Source organism: Halichoeres trimaculatus, unplaced genomic scaffold (genome assembly GCF_033239565.1).
Source record: "Halichoeres trimaculatus isolate MK-OKI-2021-1 unplaced genomic scaffold, fHalTri1.1 fHalTri1_scaffold_1, whole genome shotgun sequence".
Lineage (NCBI taxonomy): Eukaryota > Metazoa > Chordata > Actinopteri > Labriformes > Labridae > Halichoeres > Halichoeres trimaculatus.
The window spans coordinates 6,612,448-6,632,162 of NW_027437179.1; the positions used below are offsets into that span (position 1 = coordinate 6,612,448).

Below are 19,715 nucleotides of genomic sequence, written 5' to 3' on the forward strand. Positions count from 1 at the left end.
TTCAACCACGGGGCAGTTCTGTTGGCAGGCTGCTTCCCTCCACCACGCTCCGTTTTATTTTGTTCGACAACATCTCACTCATGCATGCACGCATTGCACCACTGACTTACTGACTAACATATTGTTCTTCTTTTTGTAAATAAATAGTGAATTTCAACATGTGCTCCATGTCTCCTCCCGGTCTTTGTCTCTGGCTTTTAGCCAGCCGTGACAGTGATGGATAGATATCTTCAACAAAGAAAGAAAAAGGAGAAAGAGCTGCTCTAAGAACTCTCTGGTGGACATGGAGCAGCTCTGAAACGGCCTCAGCAGACCTCTGATGGAGAACAAACACCTGGGGGTGGGAGTGGCCTGTGAGTTGGTGAATAACCAACCAGGTATAAGAAATATCAGATTATCTATATAAATAAATAGTTTTCCAGAAAAATCAAAGTGTTTTTCTCCCCAAAAGGTGTGTCAGTCAAAGCTTTTAAATTTAAAGTGGAGGCTTCTGAACATGATATTAGCCTGTGAGGAGAGCACAGGTTTGGCTAACATGCCTGTCACATTTTCTCTGAGTAGAAATGTTTGATTTGGATTGTTGTCTGAACAATTTCTTAGGCCAGGTATAGAATTTACTCAAAGTTAAGATATTAATATGAATTTTTGTATTTTGGTGTGAGGAAATCACATTTCTTTTATTTCAGCATGAACTCCAGATGTTGACCAGGCCATATTTTAAACAATGCTAACGATGGGCTTTTAGCTAGCTAGCTGTTTTTGTACAGAGATGGTACATTTCATTCTCAAAGCTTTTCACATAGATCCATTTTTATATTTCCTCTTATTCTCAATGTCATTTACTCATTTATGCTTTATTTGTGCTGTTGTTTAAATCAGTCTGGACCAGCAGTGTGATACAATATTGACAGAACGATGTAGATCACTGCTGAGACACCTGTCATCAAGCTAGCTAGCTTTGATATGGTCTCTCTGAAAACCACACAGTCAAATCAGGCCTGAGTCATATAAGATCTTTATTCATATCCAGCTTTGATTTAACATTTTTTCCATCCTCAGTTTTTTGTAAGAAAAGTTTTCCCTAGAAAAAGAGAAAACAATAATGTTGGTAGCCACAGGTTCTCCATGAATGCATCATACGGTTATTCTCTGCCCTCAATGGTACAGACAGAACTACAAAGTCAGTGATATCACTGTTAAAACCACTCATTTTCTGATGCTAGCTCATTGTTGTTTGTATTACAGTTATAGTTACAGCCTTCTCATTGTCTGGTGTTGTTTTTAAAGCCTAAATAATTTTCATTGAGGTATTTAAACCGCTGTATTTTTGGCTCCCATCAGGTGGCGTTGGTCTTGTAGGTTAATTTTTTGCTGGGGAAGGCCTCCCTGAGGTGATCCAGATTTAGGATGATGATGAGGAGGAGGAAGACCAGGGACAGGCACAGGTAAGTATTTCTCAGGGCTTTATTGCCCCACCGTCCTCTGATGATGAGACTGAAGATGAAGAGAGTGAAGATGAGGCTGAAGACAGTGAGGATGACTCTTTATCCTGGATCAGCGAGGATTCTGGGTCCATGTATGACTCAGAGGATGAAGAAGATGATGGACCTCTCTCCCCTCTGAACCAGGAGTTATCGGCCCATTAGCAGCAGCTGTCTCCTCCTGTTCCTCCTGGTCCTCATGTGCCTCCTCAGCTGAATGTGGAACACCTCCAGGTAGAAGATCCTCCCTGATCTACAGGATCAGAAGAGTTCCCTTCTCTACTCCCTCATCTTCAGGCCTCAGCTCCTCTGCAAAGAGGAGCAGGGAGGAGAGCATCACAGAGCAGGTAAGTGCTAAGAGTGCTAAGATTTCCAATTAATGAAAGCACAAATAAAAATGTCCTGCTGGTAGAAGTTTATTTCCTGCAATAGTCCAAATAAGTGATTCTTTTAACTTAGCAAAAGTCTCCGGTAAGTCTTCTCACACAGGTTTTTCAGGTTTGATTGCTCATTCCATTGCACTTAATTAAGTTTTTAGTGAGGTGTCAGTGATAATCACAGCCCGCTCTGCTCTGGCTTCTCGTCCTGACATCACCCTCTTCAGCCTCCAGCCGAGACAAGGACCCCTGCCTGACCGTCTTCCATCTTCTTCCTCTGTACTGGTGGGCTGGGGAAGCTTCTCAAACACATCGACACACCCTGAGGGATGCAATAATCGTACATTCACTCATTTTCCGAACCACTTATCCTGTTCAGGGTCGCAGGTGGCTGGAGCCTATCCCAGCTGTCATTGGGCAAGAGGCGGAGTTCACCCTAGACTGGTCACCAGTCAATCACAGAGCTGACACAGAGACAGACAACCATTCACTCACTCGCGCACTCACACCAAGGGACAATTTAGAGTGATCAGTAAACCTGATGAGAACGTGCAAACTCCACACAGAGAGGTCCGCCGGCCAAGCTGGGATTTGAACCGGTGACCTTCTTGCTGCAGGCAGCAGCAGTAACTGTTGCGCCACCATGCAGCCCATATTCAGACAGTCTGTAGCTAAAATAAAAAAACAGTAAATTAAAACAGCTACCAGTGTTTGCAACTTCAAGAAAAATGTTTAAACTGTGATTAACCTTGTTCAGAGAACATATTTTTCAAGTGTTATTATTTTTAATTGACTATATTTTATGTCTCTTTTTGCCCGTGTGGCCATTTTTTTAAACACATGTTTAAAAAAAACAAAAACAAGGAAGGTTATGAGTGCCAATCCGAAAGCATTGCTGGTTGATAAAACATGATTAAGTGAACTGCTGAGCTGGCCCCCAGTGCAAAACATATGTAACACTGCCCTCTAGTGTTCACCACCTGTGTCAGGAGGCTGATGGAGAAAGAAGGGGAAGACATTGAATTATTTTATGACAAAAACAGGCCACCAAATGACTCGTATGAAACCACTTCAGTGAAGAGAACTATTTCTTTAATAACACAAACAATTCAACAGAAGACTATCAAAATGTGAAGCTACCACAACACTTTAACATCAAAACCCTTAAGAGAGAAGCTGTCTTAAGACGCAGAGCAGCAGTCTGCGACAACACTTCTCCCGCTGAGGCCAGCACCAGGCTTTTAAAGCCATAGAGGAGAAAGTCATTGTTCTGTTTATTTCATTTGCCTGGAAGAGATTGAATAAATAAATAAATGAATCTGAAAGCATAGAAAAAGAATGAGCAGTGTGTACACAGCTGATAAACAGGACTGCTGCTGACAGAGGTGTAAACCATGAGTTTAACTCATAGTTTGACTATATTTACAGATTTTTAATACCCTTGCAACTTGATACATATTTAGAGGTTATTATTTTTTAACATATACAAATTATTTCCACTCACATAAGCTTCATTCTCATACTGTTTAACAAATTTGCAAATTTGATTGACACATTTTTTTTTATAATTATTTTTTATTTTACATTTTAAGGATTGTACAAGGCATTTGACAACAAAAGCAACAATGAAGCTCCTCCCTCACTCAGAAGGGAAACAAAGTTAATCAATGCACTTTCCATTTGCTTATCAACAAACATATAACCCATTTTTATTTTTACATTTCTCCCTTTTTTAAATGAAAATAAAAATAATATCAATAAAAAGGACACAATACAACATCACAAACAAGACAAGACACCTAACACAAAACAAAAAAACAAAAACAAAAAAAGAAACAAACAAACAAAAAATCAACAGACTCACATTGAAATAACTAAAAATATAAAACAAACTTAATCACTCATTCACACCCACACATTCACGCAATTATATTTCTGGTGGTTCTTTTGTTCTTGTACTCATACAACTGTTGGAAACAAAAGAGAGAGAAAAGAAAAAAATACATATAAATATATATTGACACATATATCATATATATAGACAACAGGTGATGTTGGGCTAAATTTTTAGCTCATATAGCTAAATTGTTTACAAAGCTTCAAAAATATGTCTCCACACAGAGTCAAACTGCATTTGTTTATTTTTGTCCTCTGACAAAGTTTTCTCAATACTCAAGTAGTGCTTCATTATGATTTTCCATTTGTCTACACTCGGAGCTTCATTATTTTTCCAGTTTTGTAACAGCAATTTCTTGTAAACTAGTGAGGAAAATATTAATTTCCATCCCACAGGGTATTTCAATTCTATCACATTTTGAAATAAGCACGTTTCTGGTGTAAATATAAATTTCTGTTTACAAATATTAGAAAGCCATTGGTCAATATCCAACCATGTCTTCTGTACTTTTTCACAATACCAAAAGGAATGGATGAGGGAGTCACTTCTACCGCACTTTGAACAAGTGGGAGGGGAAAAAGAGTCAAAGTTATGAATTTTGTCCCTACTATAATATACTCCCCACACACATTTGTGAATAGTTTGCTTCCATCAGTGACCCATACAAGAGGATGTAGCAGAGCACTTCAAACAATTAACTCATCAGGCTCTTTCTCTCTGGGATCTGAGATGTGTAAGATTTTAGTTGCATCGGTGGTTAACAATTTAGGAATAAGCAACGACTATTTGGAAATTAACCTGTTTCATCCCAAATTTTCCCTGCAAAATAAGTGCATGCATTTCATTCCTTAGACCTCCGAAGCACATAATAGGTCTTAATTTGTTCATATTTTTTGTGTTATTTCAATATTTCAAAAAAATTTACAACTCAATTTTATTCGTTTATGTGTTTGTTTGATTAATTAATCAATTGATTTATTATTTTTTATTTAATAATCTTAATTTTAAACTTGAATTAGCTATTCAATATAAAACAGACACCCCAATTAGTTTTTTTTTTTTTTTTTTTTTTTTTTAAGTGTGGCAACTATTGTTGCCAATTGGATTACATGGGATATAGTGAATGGATTAACCCAGGCTTTAAATTCGTTTACCCATAAGTACCTCAGCAACATAAAAAAAAATAACAATAATAAAGGGAATAATACATACAAGACGGGAGGAGCCAATGAAACATGATGAAACCATCGCCAATGTATAAAAAAATTAAGTTCGTTTTCTAAAGCATTCCGCAGAACATAGTTTATTCACTTGGTGCATTTCTTAAATGCGGTTTGGGCCTACTTTTATTTGAAACACTGGAATAAAATAATTTAGAGAAACAACTGTCCTGCTGAAACTCTTAAAGAAAGACGTCCACACGGTGCAAGCTTGTATATTTTATGAAGATACGACAAAGACACCAATCTAATATCATCCCCGTTGTAGAGCGTTGAAACAATAACCTTAATCATTAAAACGCTATGAGACCAACGGGACTGTGATCAACCAGTGGGAGGCTGAGCGCTGGATGTGGTCACGTGACATAACGGGACCCTTCTACATGACAACATGTCAGGTTGCTAAGTTAGCTACGAGGCTAGCTGTACTTAGCTGACCAAAAGATGTGGCTTCACGGAAACCCTGCTTTTCAATATACTAGCGACCAAACAACGATGATTTTACCACGATGAATGATCTGATTTTAAACTGGAACAACCTTTGGACAGAGGGGTCAGAGAAACGGTAAGTCAGGCCTACCCTGGACCCTCTGCTCTCCTCAGCTAACGCAGCGGAGTAAGCTAATAACCCTGCGTGTGTGTGTGTATTCTGCCTGCAGCATCAGCACCAGACTCTTAGGGGATAACGTTACTCACCACTAAATAAGTTCATCTTTCGCCCGTCATTATCTGCCCAAAGAACATTTTAAACAACTAAAAGTTGTTCGTAAGCTTCAAACGCTCATTTACTCACATGCTCCTTTGCATTAAGTAACATTTGATAAAAAGGTGGAGTTCACTTGAAAGCTTGAAAGAGGACTCGCGGACTGGGATTTTTGTGACCCAGACTCACCAACACGCTTATCAGCGACCGTTTCTGCTATTGTTATCCAAAAAGCAGCACTGAAGACACCGCTAGGTTAGGAGGACCGTACTTGTCGCGTTGCAAACTGATTCGCACCTGTAGTCTAGAGGAGATGTAGAAGTGCCATTAAAGAGACGGCAAATGCTAAAACAGCTCCCATGTTATTGTTGGAAAAAATTTAGTTCAGTCCGATCTCTTCATATAATTCCTCTCAAAGTTAGCACTGTGAAAAAGAGGCTTCATGAGACATCTCAGGACCAATGCATTTTATTGTCAGCATCCGTGGCCCCTCTTGTTACTTCAGGTCAGGGGTTGTCTGATATTATTCACAAATATACACACTTCCTGTGAATTTGTTCCATTAATCACTGCATTGGTCAATGCTTGGCCCTCACTGTTGATTAGATTCACTGAGAACAGACAGTGAATGAAAAACAAAATGATTTGAAAACACTGAAAACACCTGTCTTGATAAATTTTCAGTACTTTTTCACTGTAACATTTTGTAGACTCAGTTTTTTTTTTTTTAGCTTTTTTGTCTCTGTTAGTGATACTCCTGTGACTTTAACCTTTGTAAAATCTGTTGGTTTTGCCCAGCGATAGACCAATACGGATTTTTCCAGACCAATACCGATACTGATTACTTGTAGTCAAGGAGGCCAGTAACCAATATTTGAAGCCGATATTCATTTGCAGTGCGAATATTGGTGTCAAATTTTTGAACAATACAAACTCCAACATTCTTAACTTAAAGGGGACATATCATGCTGATCCCTGATGTAATACTTACTAAAATGTAATAAATTTGAAAACAAGACCTTACATCCCCTGAATTTTCAAAAAATGAGATATTGTATTTTTTCTGATATCCTAGAACGAGATTTGATGCCTCTGAAAATAGGTCATTGACATTTGGCCGCGAGATTTTGACCGTCGTGAGGACACGAGGATCCTTTCTTTTTATTGGAGTAATCTGATAAAGCAGCTCCTCCTCTGTGATGTCAGTTAGTCACACAACCGCCACCGAGGGATACACCCACCAAGAGCTGACTGAGTGCTGGATGCAGGCACTCTGCTCTGCTGAGCAGCTTGGCTTTACATGGTGAATTAACAGTTAAAACACTGTAAGTTTTAGCAGACGTCGTAATACTTGTGAGACTGTGATATTTGCATGCTTGTTCTGACATGCACTGTGAACCTGGACCACAATAATGCTGCGGTAATAACAGTGACGAACCGACGGTAGAGGCGATCTTTAGACGACACTTTCAGCATGATGGATAAAACAGACAGAGAAAAGTGAAGGAGCAGGATGGAGCCCTGTTATAGAAATAGTTTATTGGTGAAGTCTGCCTATATTTCCACGTATAAACTATACATGTTACAGTACCGGTTTGACTCACCACACTAAAGCGTCCTGAGATGATCTCTGCGAGGTGGATTTTCTTCCTCCTGAGCTGCAGAACCGTCCGGGTCTGACTCGGGGTCCAATTCAAAAGGATGTATCCTACACTCTGCCATTTTATTAGTGCTGTTAATGCCTTACGGTGAAGTTTTGGCAAACAGCAAACTCGCTCGGTCTGTCCCATCCAATATGGCGATTCTGTAAATACTGCCATGCTGCAAAAACCGCCCCCTGGCTCTACCCCCTCCACCCCTCTGATAGAACTGACCAATCAGAGCACAAAGGGCTGTGACGTTGCGAGGTTACTGGAGGTCATTCTGGAAACGGAGCGTTTCACCGAGATCTTCAGAATGGCCTAAAATGAGGATATTGAGAACGCTATTGTGGAGCAATGAAGGAACTAAATGACTTGTACTGAGGGCAGAAATGCTTTACAGGCATCCTAGTCTGGTATAGTGAAAAGGAGAAACAAGCAGGATATGTCCCCTTTAACTTCATTCAAATAACTTTAAGCATGAGTTTATTAAACAGCTCCCAGGCTTAGCAGCATGTTTTTATAATGTTAGTAGCTCAATACTTCAGGAAAAAAATTACTCCGAAAAACAGGAAAAAAGTAATCTGAAAACAGAAAAAAAAACTCATAAAAAAAGAAATAATTATAACAGAAAACAAACCAATAAAAAAATTTTAATCAGAAAAACAAAACTAATTACCACAAAAAACAAACCAATGAACAAATTACTCTGAAAAACCTGAGTTATTTTTTTCTTCAAGTGAATGCAATATGCTTCCATATTTACTTATTAAACAAATTGATTTTTTTTACCACATGAACACAAAAAAGTACTGAAAATTGGTACCGTTGAGTACTGGTATCAAATGTGAATTGTCCCTATTGTCAGTCACACTTAGAAAAACACTTAAAAAATCAAAAAAGAGAGATTTGGGATGGCTCATAGTCTTGACCTAACCAGTGTGTGAGCAGCATTATTCTGTCTAACATATTTCTTTGTAAGCACGCTCAGTGGAAATGACTCTCACATCCCACACTCATTAGCGTTGTCTCTGATTGCGCTGTCTGAGGCTTCACACCCTCTCTGTCATGTCCGCCAACACATTGGCATCCCACTGGACGTGAGCTTATGGATCCACCACAAACGTGTGAAGCCTCTTTGTCAATTTATTCCTCATTAGTGGATAAGTGAAGGAATTGATTCCTGGCTAAACTGATGTAGATACTGAAACCAGTGTTTCACTAGTTCAAGTGTCACGATAGTTTGTAGCACAGTTATCGGAAAAAAAAAAGTCAAGCTGTAGCTGCATTACATTCATTTTCTACAGATTACAGAAGGTGTGACCTGGCCTCAAAATGTAAACTTTCTCAACTTCTGATCTGGCCTTTATGAAAGAAATAGTGAGCGGTGGTTTATTTATCCTATCAGCAGTTATGAGGTGTGGCATATTTAGCCTTTTAAACTTTGACTTTTCCCACTATTTGTCACTTTTTTTCAGAATGAGCACTTTGAAGACTCTTACAAAGAGACAAGTTAAGTGTTTTGCACACTTCTCTCTCACTGTTGGCTTTTGGATAATGGCGTTACCTTCTCGGCTGTCCTGCTTCCTGACAGCGATATCCCTGGGTGATTGCACTGCATATGCCCAGTCATGTTGGAAGTGTTCCATTTCAGTGTGGGATATGTGTTGAACAACAAACATTGGCAGTATGTCATCTTTTGTTTACCACACCACCGATTTGAAAGATGGCGGTGCTTTCTCATATTGCTGCCTGTGTTGTAAGGTTTCCCCACCTCAGCGCAGAGCGACGAGATATTTAACTGAAACGAAGAGTTGCTTCAGACCCAGTGCCTTGACTGACAGGCTCAAACTTGCAGAGCCAATTCAGAGATGAGAGAAATATGATGCAGGGAAGCCTGTTGTCAACAAAACATAAAATATCACAATTTGAAAGTAGGCACTGGTGCACAGTATGGCTAATTCCTGGACTGGACCAAGGGGCAACTTCTGGTATAGAAAAATGAAGCCAATGCAAAAAGTTGCTGTTCATTGAGAATCTGCATAAGGCTGGCTGCAGAAAAACCGGAAACCACATGCTCACCAAACCAAAAAAGCAGACTTGCATAGCATTAAAAAGCATATTTACAGCCTGGTTCAACACACACTGCATAGGGGGTGAATTATTTTCCAACCCAGCATTTTAGAAGATACTATGATTATCTGATTGTCCAGTCAGAGGCACAGCTCAGCTCACGTGACTGACAACCAGGCACTCTATAACTGTAGTAAGGAAGCTCAAAGCCTGTGTCATACTACTTCCATGTTTTATACAGTCTATGGATAAGTCTTAGACCTTTAACCTGTGTTTGAAATAAATATCAAAGCATTTTTAAAGAGGGAGTATTCTGCTTTTATTCTGCGATTATGTAATCATACAAAACAAATAATGCGACACGTTCTCACTAAACATGTTTAAAAAAAAATAAACAAAACTAAATTCAACAAAAAAACAAACATTCCCATTCTTTTGCCCCTGACAAGGGGCTGGCCAGTCAGGGATAAGGGGGCTTGTGGAGCAGAAGTCTTAAAAAGACAGCAACTAAAAGGTGGAGGCTGAAATAGGGGTTTTCTAAAACACAAGTGAGAGAAAACAGGGAGGTTTTTTAGCTTTAAAAAGCTCTTAGGTGGGTAGCAGAGGGACACCATAAAGCCTAAGAAAGCACATTACCCCCTCTTAAAGTGATTCTCCGGGATGGAACAAGTAGGGTCCTATCACAAGGTCTAGGGCAGAAATTACCCCTACAGCAGTGTTTTTGTGCAGCAGAAGCCCAGAGCACTCGCACCAAACACCCCCTCCCTGCTCCTCTGCTGATTTCCTGCACTCAGACGGGGCCTATTTTTACTTGACCAAAAACACAAATAAACTGACTCCCACCGAAAAAATCTGATATTGGTCTGCATTCACGCTTTATTTAGAGAATTTTCAGCGCGTTACTTTCACACAAAAACACCACTAAATAAGGCTCTAGTTCTCATCGTGTTGTAAAATGGCGCTACCTCCGCTGCAGAGCCACAGCTGGCTACGAGGTGCTCACCGCTTAGTAGGGCTGGACAATTAATCAGATTTTAATCGTGATTTCAATTTTGCTATCTGACAATCATAAAAACAATATAATCGAAGAAAAACAATTAGTATGCCACACAGTGTAGATGTATGCAAGTTCCTGTGCTTCATAGCTCTTCTGTGTTCCATGTGCAGTCACAGCGAATGTGTGTGACTTATGTGTATCAATAATACTGTATGTGCCACTTGCTGGTTCTTTAAGTTGTGTTTAAATCAGTACTGAAGTTTTTGAATAAATGAATCATTGTGTATATTAATTGTGATTTCAATATCACTTCAAATAATCGGGATTCTTATTTTTACCATAATCACCCAGCCCTACCGCTTAGTGTATCAGTCTGCGCGCGGCGTGCCAGATATAAACAAACACAGATAGTCTGCCAGGACAAAGAGACACGATGAGGCCAAGAGCCTTATTAAGCTGTGTGAAAGTAACGCGCTGAAAATTCTCTAAATGAAGTGTGAATGCAGACTGATATCAGAGTTTTCCGGTGGGAGTCCGTTTATTTGTGTTGCTGGTCAAGTAAAAATTCTGAGTGCAGAGGAAACCTGCAGAGGAGCAGGGAGGGGGTGTTTGGTGTGAGCGCTCTGGGCTTCTGCTGCACAAAAACACTGCTGTAGGGGTAATTTCTGCCCTAAACCTTGTGATAGGACCCAACTTGTTCCATCCCGGAGTATCACTTTAAAGTCACTGTAATTATAAGAATCTTTTATTATATTCGTTTTTCAGTACATTTATATATCATCAGAAAACACCTTTAATCTACATTCAAAGAGTTTAATTTACTTTCATTTGCTTTACCTCATTCGTGTGGGTCGCACTGAAGTCCCCACCAAGTTTCACTGAGCTTTCTTTCTAAAGATTCCCTGAGAGTCTACACAAATCCCTAAAAGTCTTTGGAAATTACCATGTAAGGGATCTCTTAGTACACACTTTGTTCTTTTAGTGTTTAGATAAAATGCTTTTAAAACCATTTCCCGAGGAAATAAAATGAATATTATTTAGTCAGAGCTGAGATGTTAGTAAACCTGTGCTTGACAAATGCTAAAAAATAAAGTAATGGAAACATCTGAGTTAAGTAACCTCGTTCTTTTTATGGCTTATTCAGTGAGTTTTCAGCTAAAAAGGGAAACTTTTAGACTTATTTCTCTTTGAAAAGTCTAGTGAAACCGTTCATTTAAGATCAGAATGAAAGCAAAGGGTTAAGGAATCATTAGCCCGTCCAAAAGTCAGCATGTGAAGTACAGCGACCTCACTCAATTGTTAATGGTCCACAGTGAGGCAGAGCGCTGTGAAGGTGCACTGTTTCACTCCTGCAGCAAAGCACACACTGAAGATGAAGCCTGTCGGAGCTTTGAGTGTAACGTGAGAAACACTTGGTCCCTGGAGTTATATTGACACTCTGGCAGATCTCAGGCTACATAAATCAGTAGAACAAGTCGACTTGCATTGTTCTGTGGCTTCACAATAGCAGGTGGATGTGTTTGGTTAAATAATGGATGAACAGATTTAAACCCAATGAGAAAGGGGGGCTTTTTCGTAACTGAGCCAAACACATAAAGCTTTTGTCCACTCTTACCTGCATGCTCATCTTCAGACCTCTCTGATTTTTTATATTGCTGAAGTCGTCATCATTTGTTGCTCAGTACTCCCAGATGAGTTCCCAGTTACTGCTGTTATCCTGGGCTACGCCCACGTGCTCCCAGAGGTGCTGTGGTTAGACTGACACATGAGCTGCTGACATGGTGGCTCAGTTTGCACATTTCCTCTCTCCTGGGCTTTCTTGCCAGGCAACGCCGCTCGTATCTTATTTGGCGTGCATCTTGTGACTGATTGCACCACCAAAGTTTAGAGGCTGTTTTGTTGTTGTTTTCCGCTACTTGCCTTTGACACACAATGTTTATTTTCACCCTCCAGCCCCTGCCATGGCAGCAGGTGTCAGCATTCTGAGTGACCTGCCGTACTCGCCGAGTGGAACCTGCACTGTGGAGATCAGCGCGGAGATGGAGACAGGTAGGAGGGCTCTGCAACACAGAAACAACAAGTTCAGCTTGATATTTTTTTTATTTTACAGAGAAAAGACACAGGACTGTAAACTTGAAATCTATTTGTTACGAATGCTGCGAATGTAGCTGTGTCACAGGGTTTTTCTCTAAGACCATTTCTCCAAGTTGGATACAACAGACGTGAGGCTGGATGAAGACTTATGTTGCCAGAGCTGATAACAATAACTGATTGAACACTTTTCGTCAGCACTTCCATCAATAATAAATAAACACTGGTTTCTCTTCAGTATTGATGCTGGCAGTCATCAGACATGAGTCATAGCGTAGTTGCCAAAAAGCATGGCGTGTCTTGAGAAACACATTTTGCTTCTCTGGTTTTTCTGGACATGCTCTTTTTTTTTTTTTTAAACCCATACTTCCTGTTTTTTTGACAAAGAATATGTTCCATGAATTTCTCTGAGCTAAAACTGCTGTGAGTCATGCAGTTTTTCTGGTAAACTTCCTTTAACAACATTTTTACTTATTACATTTAAAAAAATGTTTTGTTGAACTAAGCCAATTTTATTAATTTTAGCAGTTGCACGCAGTATCTTTATCTAGATGTAGATAATTTATTTAATCTTAATGTACATGTTATATTTAAGTTATTTAAAATTTATAACATTAAATACATAACTTAAATAGCCATAGTAGATTTTACTCAAATTTCCTAAGAGTTCACAATTAAACCCATGTTCATAGAACTAAATTGTGTTGTGTTGCCTTAACTGCAATAAACCTTTTGCAATAAACCGTGAGTGAGGAGGGAATGCAGTGGATATTAGACCCCGCTGTACATTACGATATTAACCTGCCAAGGGCACAAGCTTTCTGTGCTCCACATGGCATGGACTTGCTGTCTGTGCCCTGTGGCATGGACTGTGTACCTTTAAGCATGTTTGATATTTTATATGTTTATAAATGAGATTTGTTGATGGGCTAAAATTATGATCAGAAATGACAAACTGGGTTTTGTCTTCAGTTATATTCAAATTACCATTACTGAGAGAGTATTCTAATTGGAGCCCTCACTGCCGTGGAGCACAGACGGCCAGGCAGCCAGGACAAGCAGCCTATGCCGTGGAGCACAGACAGCCAGCCAGCTAGCCAGTCAGCTAGCGTAGTGGACCACAGACAGGCAGCTGGTCCATGCCATAGAGCACAGACACACTGTCCCCACGTGGTATCTTAATGTGCATCAGGGTCTCATATCCACAGTTTTCCCTCCTCATCCATGGTTTTTCCTTTTGGGTTTTGCCGATAATTGCGTTAAAACAACTTAGAAGTTTTAGTTGGATTAATGGAAAATATTGATTTGAGAAAAATTAAAAATATTTGGTTTACTTGACTTATTAAGTTGTGTTAAATTAACTTGTTAATTTTATTTCAAAGAGCTTAATTTATTTAGGTGTGATTGAAGCAATTAATTTAAGTTGGTCCAACTACTTCTTTCTATTAGTTGTAGCAACGCAGAATTTCAAGTTGGTATGATCCACAAAAATACATTGGAAACCTTGATGTTAAGAAATTGAGTTGGATTGATTAAAAAAATTACATCACTTCAACTGATTGACAGACTTTTTTACAGTGCAGGTTATCCTGTGGCTCTGCTCTCTCATGAATAGGGCCTATTGCACATTACTGCCACCTCCTGCTCTGGAGAGGTGTTGCAGATGGGATTCCTACCTAAACTAATTAGGTTGAGTTAACATAAAGTGATCTTGTTGTTTCAACAATTTTGCACATCATGCTGAAACAACATGATTTAATTGTGTTTAACCACTGAACATGAAAAAATCTAGCAGAAGCTACATGTTTTATTTATTTTTGCTGATTTATGCTGATTGAACAAACACCCATGTTCCTTTTTTTGAGTGTAGGAAAAACAAACTGTACATGTGTTGTCACTTGTATGCCTACTGTAATCTATAAAATTGGTAAAAATGGGCGTCTAATTGGGATGTGCTGTATTACTAATAATGTAATGACTATACCGGTTGACCCAACTCTGAGTCTAAGGCCCCGTTTACACGGAGACTCCCGCAACGATTCTTCCTTTGCGTTTTCAAAAGCCACCCGCGTTTACATGAGGACGGCGTGGAAACGATCCGCGTTCATACGACTCCAGGAGGAGAAGTCTCCTCTTCTGTTCTTTCTTTTTCTGCTGTTTTGTTGTGTGAGACGGTCGGCAATCCAACCATAACACGTATTACCGCCACCTACTGGCTCAACTGGAAATGTGGCTGAGCGCGGAGCCTTTACCTGAAACTGCGAGTGCGCATGCGGTGACGTCAGCGTTTCACCCTGAGACGCTCCGCTCTGTGTTTACACGAAGCTGGATGGAGGAGCGGATTCAGATCTTTCCACTCTGGGGAGCGTTTTCAAAAGTTTGCGTTTTCACTGAAAACGCAACGTGGTCTCGTCTAAACGGAAGGCCAAAACGCAAAGAAATGTTTGCGGAATCGACCGTTTTCGGCGTCGTGTAAACGGGGCCTAAGGGCCAATCCCATTTTTCATCCTTGTCCCTTCTCCTTCGTCTTAGCCCTTCCCCTTGGCCCTTCAGTTGTAAATGCCAAGTAAATTTGTCATACCACTTGGTTTCCAGTGAGGTCTTGGTTTTTCTTCGTTTCAAGGGCTATGTAGTAGAGATAGACCGGTATGGATTTTTTGGGGCCAATACCGATACTGATTATTAGTAAGCAAGGAGGCCGATAACTGATATTTGGACCCAATATTCATTTAGAATAGAAATAGAATACAAAATACTTTATTTATCCCCGAGGGTAAATTTCAGGAAATTTGCAGTCAAAGTGAAAATATTGGCGTAAGAAATTTTGAACGATACAAACTCCAACACTTAACTTCATTCAAATAACTTAAAGCATGAGTTTATTAAACAGCTCCCATGCTTGGCAGCACGTTTTATAAAGTTAAATGTTAACTTTGAAAAATAAATAGCTAAAGTTTTCTACAGTGAAAAAAGTTTTCCAAAATTTCTATGTAACTGCAAAAAAACTGTCACTATGCGCAGAGCCAAGGGTTAAGGGTGGAATTGGGATTGGCTCTAAGCCTTTCTTTTAGAGGGGATATTCTGCTTTCCTGCGTGTTCAACTTACATTTAAAGTAACAATTCTGGATGTTCATACTCAAAGGTGTTCCTCAGCAGGGGCCCTCTGCACTGGGGGCTGTGATTGGCTCTGGCTGGGATACTTCTGTCTAGTGGTGACCATCGACTTGGTCAGGTGGGGGGTTTGCAGCAGTGCTTTGCTTTTGTGGGCCCCTCAGGGACCTGTAGCTCGGTGGGTGCCTGGGTGGAGGTGTTCTGGCCTTTGAGCCGTTGGCAGCGCCCGGTGCAGATGACCCCCTGGGTGCGTTTCCTGACCTGGCTTCTCTGCTCTCAGCCACATATTTCTAAAATTTACTAACCTTGTGTGTGTGTGTGTGTGTGTGTGTGTGTGTGTGTGTGTGTGTGTGTGTGTGTGTGTGTGTGTGTGTGTGTGTGTGTGTGTGTGTGTGTGTGTTGTTTTTGTGGGTTTGGGGCCTGGGTGGGTTGGGGGGTGGGAATGGGCAAGGGCTTTTAATCATGTAAAGCACTTTGTGCTACATTTTTAATGTATGAAAAGTGCGTTATAAATAAAATTTGATTGATTGATTGAAAGATTGTAAAACTGCTAAGTATTCATACTGCTCAAAATGGTCCGTTCTGGAAAAAAAACAAAAAAACAAAAAACTGCACAAGATCCTCACAAGGCTTTCTAAAATGATGAGGTCATCAAATTACAATCTCATAACTAGTTTGTGATACATTAGTGGGGGAGGCCTGATACACAGTGATCTGCCCGTAGGCCTCCAGAGGGCTGACCAATCAGAGGGAAGGGGGGTTTGTGGAGCATGGATTCTTGAAGAGACAGCAGCTATAATCAAGTATTTCAGACGGAGGCTGAAATAATGGTTTTATAAAACAAATGTGAGGCAAATTTTTTTTTTTTTAGCTTTAAATCATGTAAAGTTGTTGTCGAGGCACCAAAGTGACATAAGGCTAAACAATTAGACAATACCCCTCGTTAAAGCCCTTACCTCAAACTGTATTAACATAAATTCCTCTTTAACTGACTGTTATCCTTTTAAAAAATGTTTCCATCTTCATTTAAGAAGAAAAATAATGCATATCTGGTCCTGCTTTTGTAAGTTAACAATGTGCCAGATTAGTAAAAATCAGCTGACAGGTCAATAATGTGTGGCGCTTATGAATGTTGCTGATATTCAGCTGCCTTTGTTTTCTGACCTTAACATCAGAAGCAGCCACTCACCCCCTTCTGTTAGCTGCTTGCAGCCCTCTGTCATCTGTGCGCTGCTCCCACACACTGGGAGCCTAAGCAAGCGGACAGTATCATTTCACCTTTTGGCTTCAGCTGGATGTCAGGCCAGCCGCAGAATGGTTGAGAAGGTTTACAAGTTCTTCTTATATTAACGCTCTGCTTTTACTGACGTTTAAGTGTACAACATTTTTTAAACAAACTCTAGTTTTAATTTACCTGGTATTAATTTAGTTCATTATATACAGCAGTAAATGTCACATCTCTGTATCAGTGTTGTGTAAACCTCTTCAACAGTTTATTCAATGGGACAGATAAATGTGTGTCATTATTAGCCGCACACCATGAGCTGTATGGCCTTGTAAAAAAAAACGCATGCTCACTGTTTCCCTCTCTGGTTAACAAGCTCCCTGCTTCAGATCCGGGAGTTGTGTTTGTGTATAATTTGTCTGTGCCCCCGTCTACCTCCCACTGACGACTTTGGAGATGGTTGTCATGGTGACACTTCAAATACTGATGATGAACTCTGTGCCAGCGGGTGATTATCGTGCGATGATTCACCATGGGCACAGAGCCGTCCAGCCACGAGCTGCTGTCAGTGCAGAGACGCTCCGGCGCAGCAGCGCAGTAAGATGCCGCTGCACAGAGCAGCAGGTGATGTGACAGGCAGCACCAGGAGGCACAACCGCAGGCACTCGGCTTCGGACGTCCTGCTGACGGTCCTGCAACGCAGACGCAGCTCAGCCCTGGAGATCCTCTCTTCCTCGTCCCACAGAGTCATGGTTGCTGTTAGCATGAACCAGCCTGAGCCTCCCACAGAGAGATGGACCAGGAGATGTAAACATATCAGAGAGAGAACTTTTTTTTTTATTCTGGGGTTTCCTGAAGACTTCAGCTGCAAGGAAAGCTTACAGTAATTTCAAAAAAATGTTGTGAAAATGTTTTCACGCTGCCTTTTTTGTATTTCTCTGTCCGCAGCAAGTTCAAGGATCCCGACAGCAAAGTACACCAAGATGGGGGAGACCCTGAGGCATGTCATTCCAGGTCACATGCAGTGCTCCATGGCTTGTGGAGGGAAAGCCTGTAAATATGAGAACCCCTCTCGCTGGAGCGATGAGGAGCAAGCCATTAAAGGGCTTTACTCGTCCTGGTACGTTGGTCTGTCAGCACTAGCACGGGTCACTAGTCAACATCACAGCTGCATGAAAAGTCAATACACGTGTCCTGGTTTCGGTCTGGCACTGTGTTTTCTTTTAGAGTGGAATCATTGCGTTGTGCTCACAGGTCTCTTGAAATTTGTGAACAACCTTCTAACACTTCTAATTCAACATTTGTTTTTTATTTATTGGCTGTTTCAACCACAACTCCTCCTAACCTGTCATATTCTCCACTTACAGGATTACTGACAACTTGCTAGCTATGGCAAGGCCTTCCACTGAAATCATAGAGAAATATAATATAATTGAACAATTCCAAAGGTACAGTTGTTGCTTTGTTCTCACACACCTTTATAACCAGTATGATTTACGTTCATTGAATAACATGAAGAATAACAGAGAAATGAAGATGAACTGTTGATAGTTTTATCGGCCTGTTAACACAGGCAGTGTGTTAATGTTTGTGTCTGCTTTCTGAGTTACTTGTCAGCTGATCTGTGATTGTTTTTGTACTCAGGAGCGGCCTGAAGACGGTCATTAACCTGCAGCGTCCTGGAGAACATGCTAGCTGTGGCAACTCCCTGGAGCAGGAGAGTGGCTTCACTTATCGACCCGAAACTTTCATGGAAGCAGGCAGTGAGTATCTGAAAACGCCTCACCAACAAACTCCCTGAAAAAAGAACACAAAAACAACTGACAATGATAATTTATACACACTACAGTTAGGATAACCTATAAACCTTCATTACAGTCACTCATCGTCTTACAGATCGGAGCATTAAGGACTATTCACACGGTCAGCGACTTGGAGCATACAAATCCACTTTTCATACAATCAAAGTTATTAAAATTTCCTGACATTGTATCATATCAAACTGCAATCATCATGTATAAGGCAAAAATAACTTGAAAATCAAAAACAGATGAACAACCCTAAAAGCCTTCTGTCTACTTCTGGTCAAGCTCTGGAACAATCTAGGGGAGGAACTCAGGCAAAGTCCAAATATCAATTGGTTCAAAAAAAGGTAGAAAAATATGTAATTGCAGTTTAATATGGATCATTGATGTCTTCATGAAATGGTAGTTACATGTTTTGGTCCAAAAAGCCAATAAATCAAGCACAGCAGCATTGTTTCCAGGCTCTCACAGCCTCTGTTCAGAACGCTCTGATTTAGCGAAGCTCGTTTACCGTAACAATACAGGCCAAAATAACAGGCTAACTGCAGCTAAAGTTAGCATCCTGAAGCTAACACACAGACGGGGGAGGGACACTGAGAAAAGCTCTTACATCTGCTCCACAGCACACAGCATTTAAAATACTTACATTTCCAGGGTCCGAGGTTTGTTGGTGGATGGTTTGTAATGCGCCTGGATTCAGGACCAGTCTATTCGCTAGCCCTCTGTTGTACTGTCCAAAGCTGGAAAAGCAGTCGACCGTGGAGTGACTAGCACACACATGCACAGTTTTACTGAGTGTAGCTGGCACATTTCCTTGATAAATGAACTCTAGCCACTTAGTCTTGTCTTCTTCCGAGATGGGAAGCTTGTGAATGTAACTATGTGGCTGTTTACAGCCAAAAACAAAGCAGAGCAGTGGGGAGGGGAGTGGGCAGGGAGGGGGTTCAGGGGTATCTGCTCCGGTGGACAAATCAGGCCAGACTTGCTCCTAATAGGTCAGAAAAGGGAATTGCTGACGTCGGCAAATCCTCAAAATCCCAACGGCTGGTTTTAGGTCAGGATCTCACATTTAAAAGCACTACTAAGTACAGGTTT

General features: G+C 40.5%; 1 protein-coding gene across 3 annotated transcripts in view; it reads left to right on the top strand.

The window, feature by feature from the left end:
- The first annotated feature begins 5,302 nt into the window (after positions 1-5,302).
- The window catches only part of ptpdc1a (protein tyrosine phosphatase domain containing 1a), a 28,223-nt gene continuing 13,810 nt past the window's right edge, over positions 5,303-19,715 (top strand). The window contains exons 1-5 of one of the 3 annotated variants that reach the window (XM_074664077.1): positions 5,303-5,540; positions 12,342-12,437; positions 17,764-17,935; positions 18,183-18,263; positions 18,460-18,578. In XM_074664077.1, the coding sequence (XP_074520178.1) occupies positions 12,350-12,437; positions 17,764-17,935; positions 18,183-18,263; positions 18,460-18,578 (460 nt within the window). In that variant the 5' untranslated portion in view covers positions 5,303-5,540; positions 12,342-12,349. Of the gene's footprint in view, positions 5,541-12,341; positions 12,438-17,053; positions 17,623-17,763; positions 17,936-18,182; positions 18,264-18,459; positions 18,579-19,715 lie in introns of those variants that run through there. The other 2 variants (XM_074663907.1, XM_074663988.1) reach the window with 2 other exon arrangements.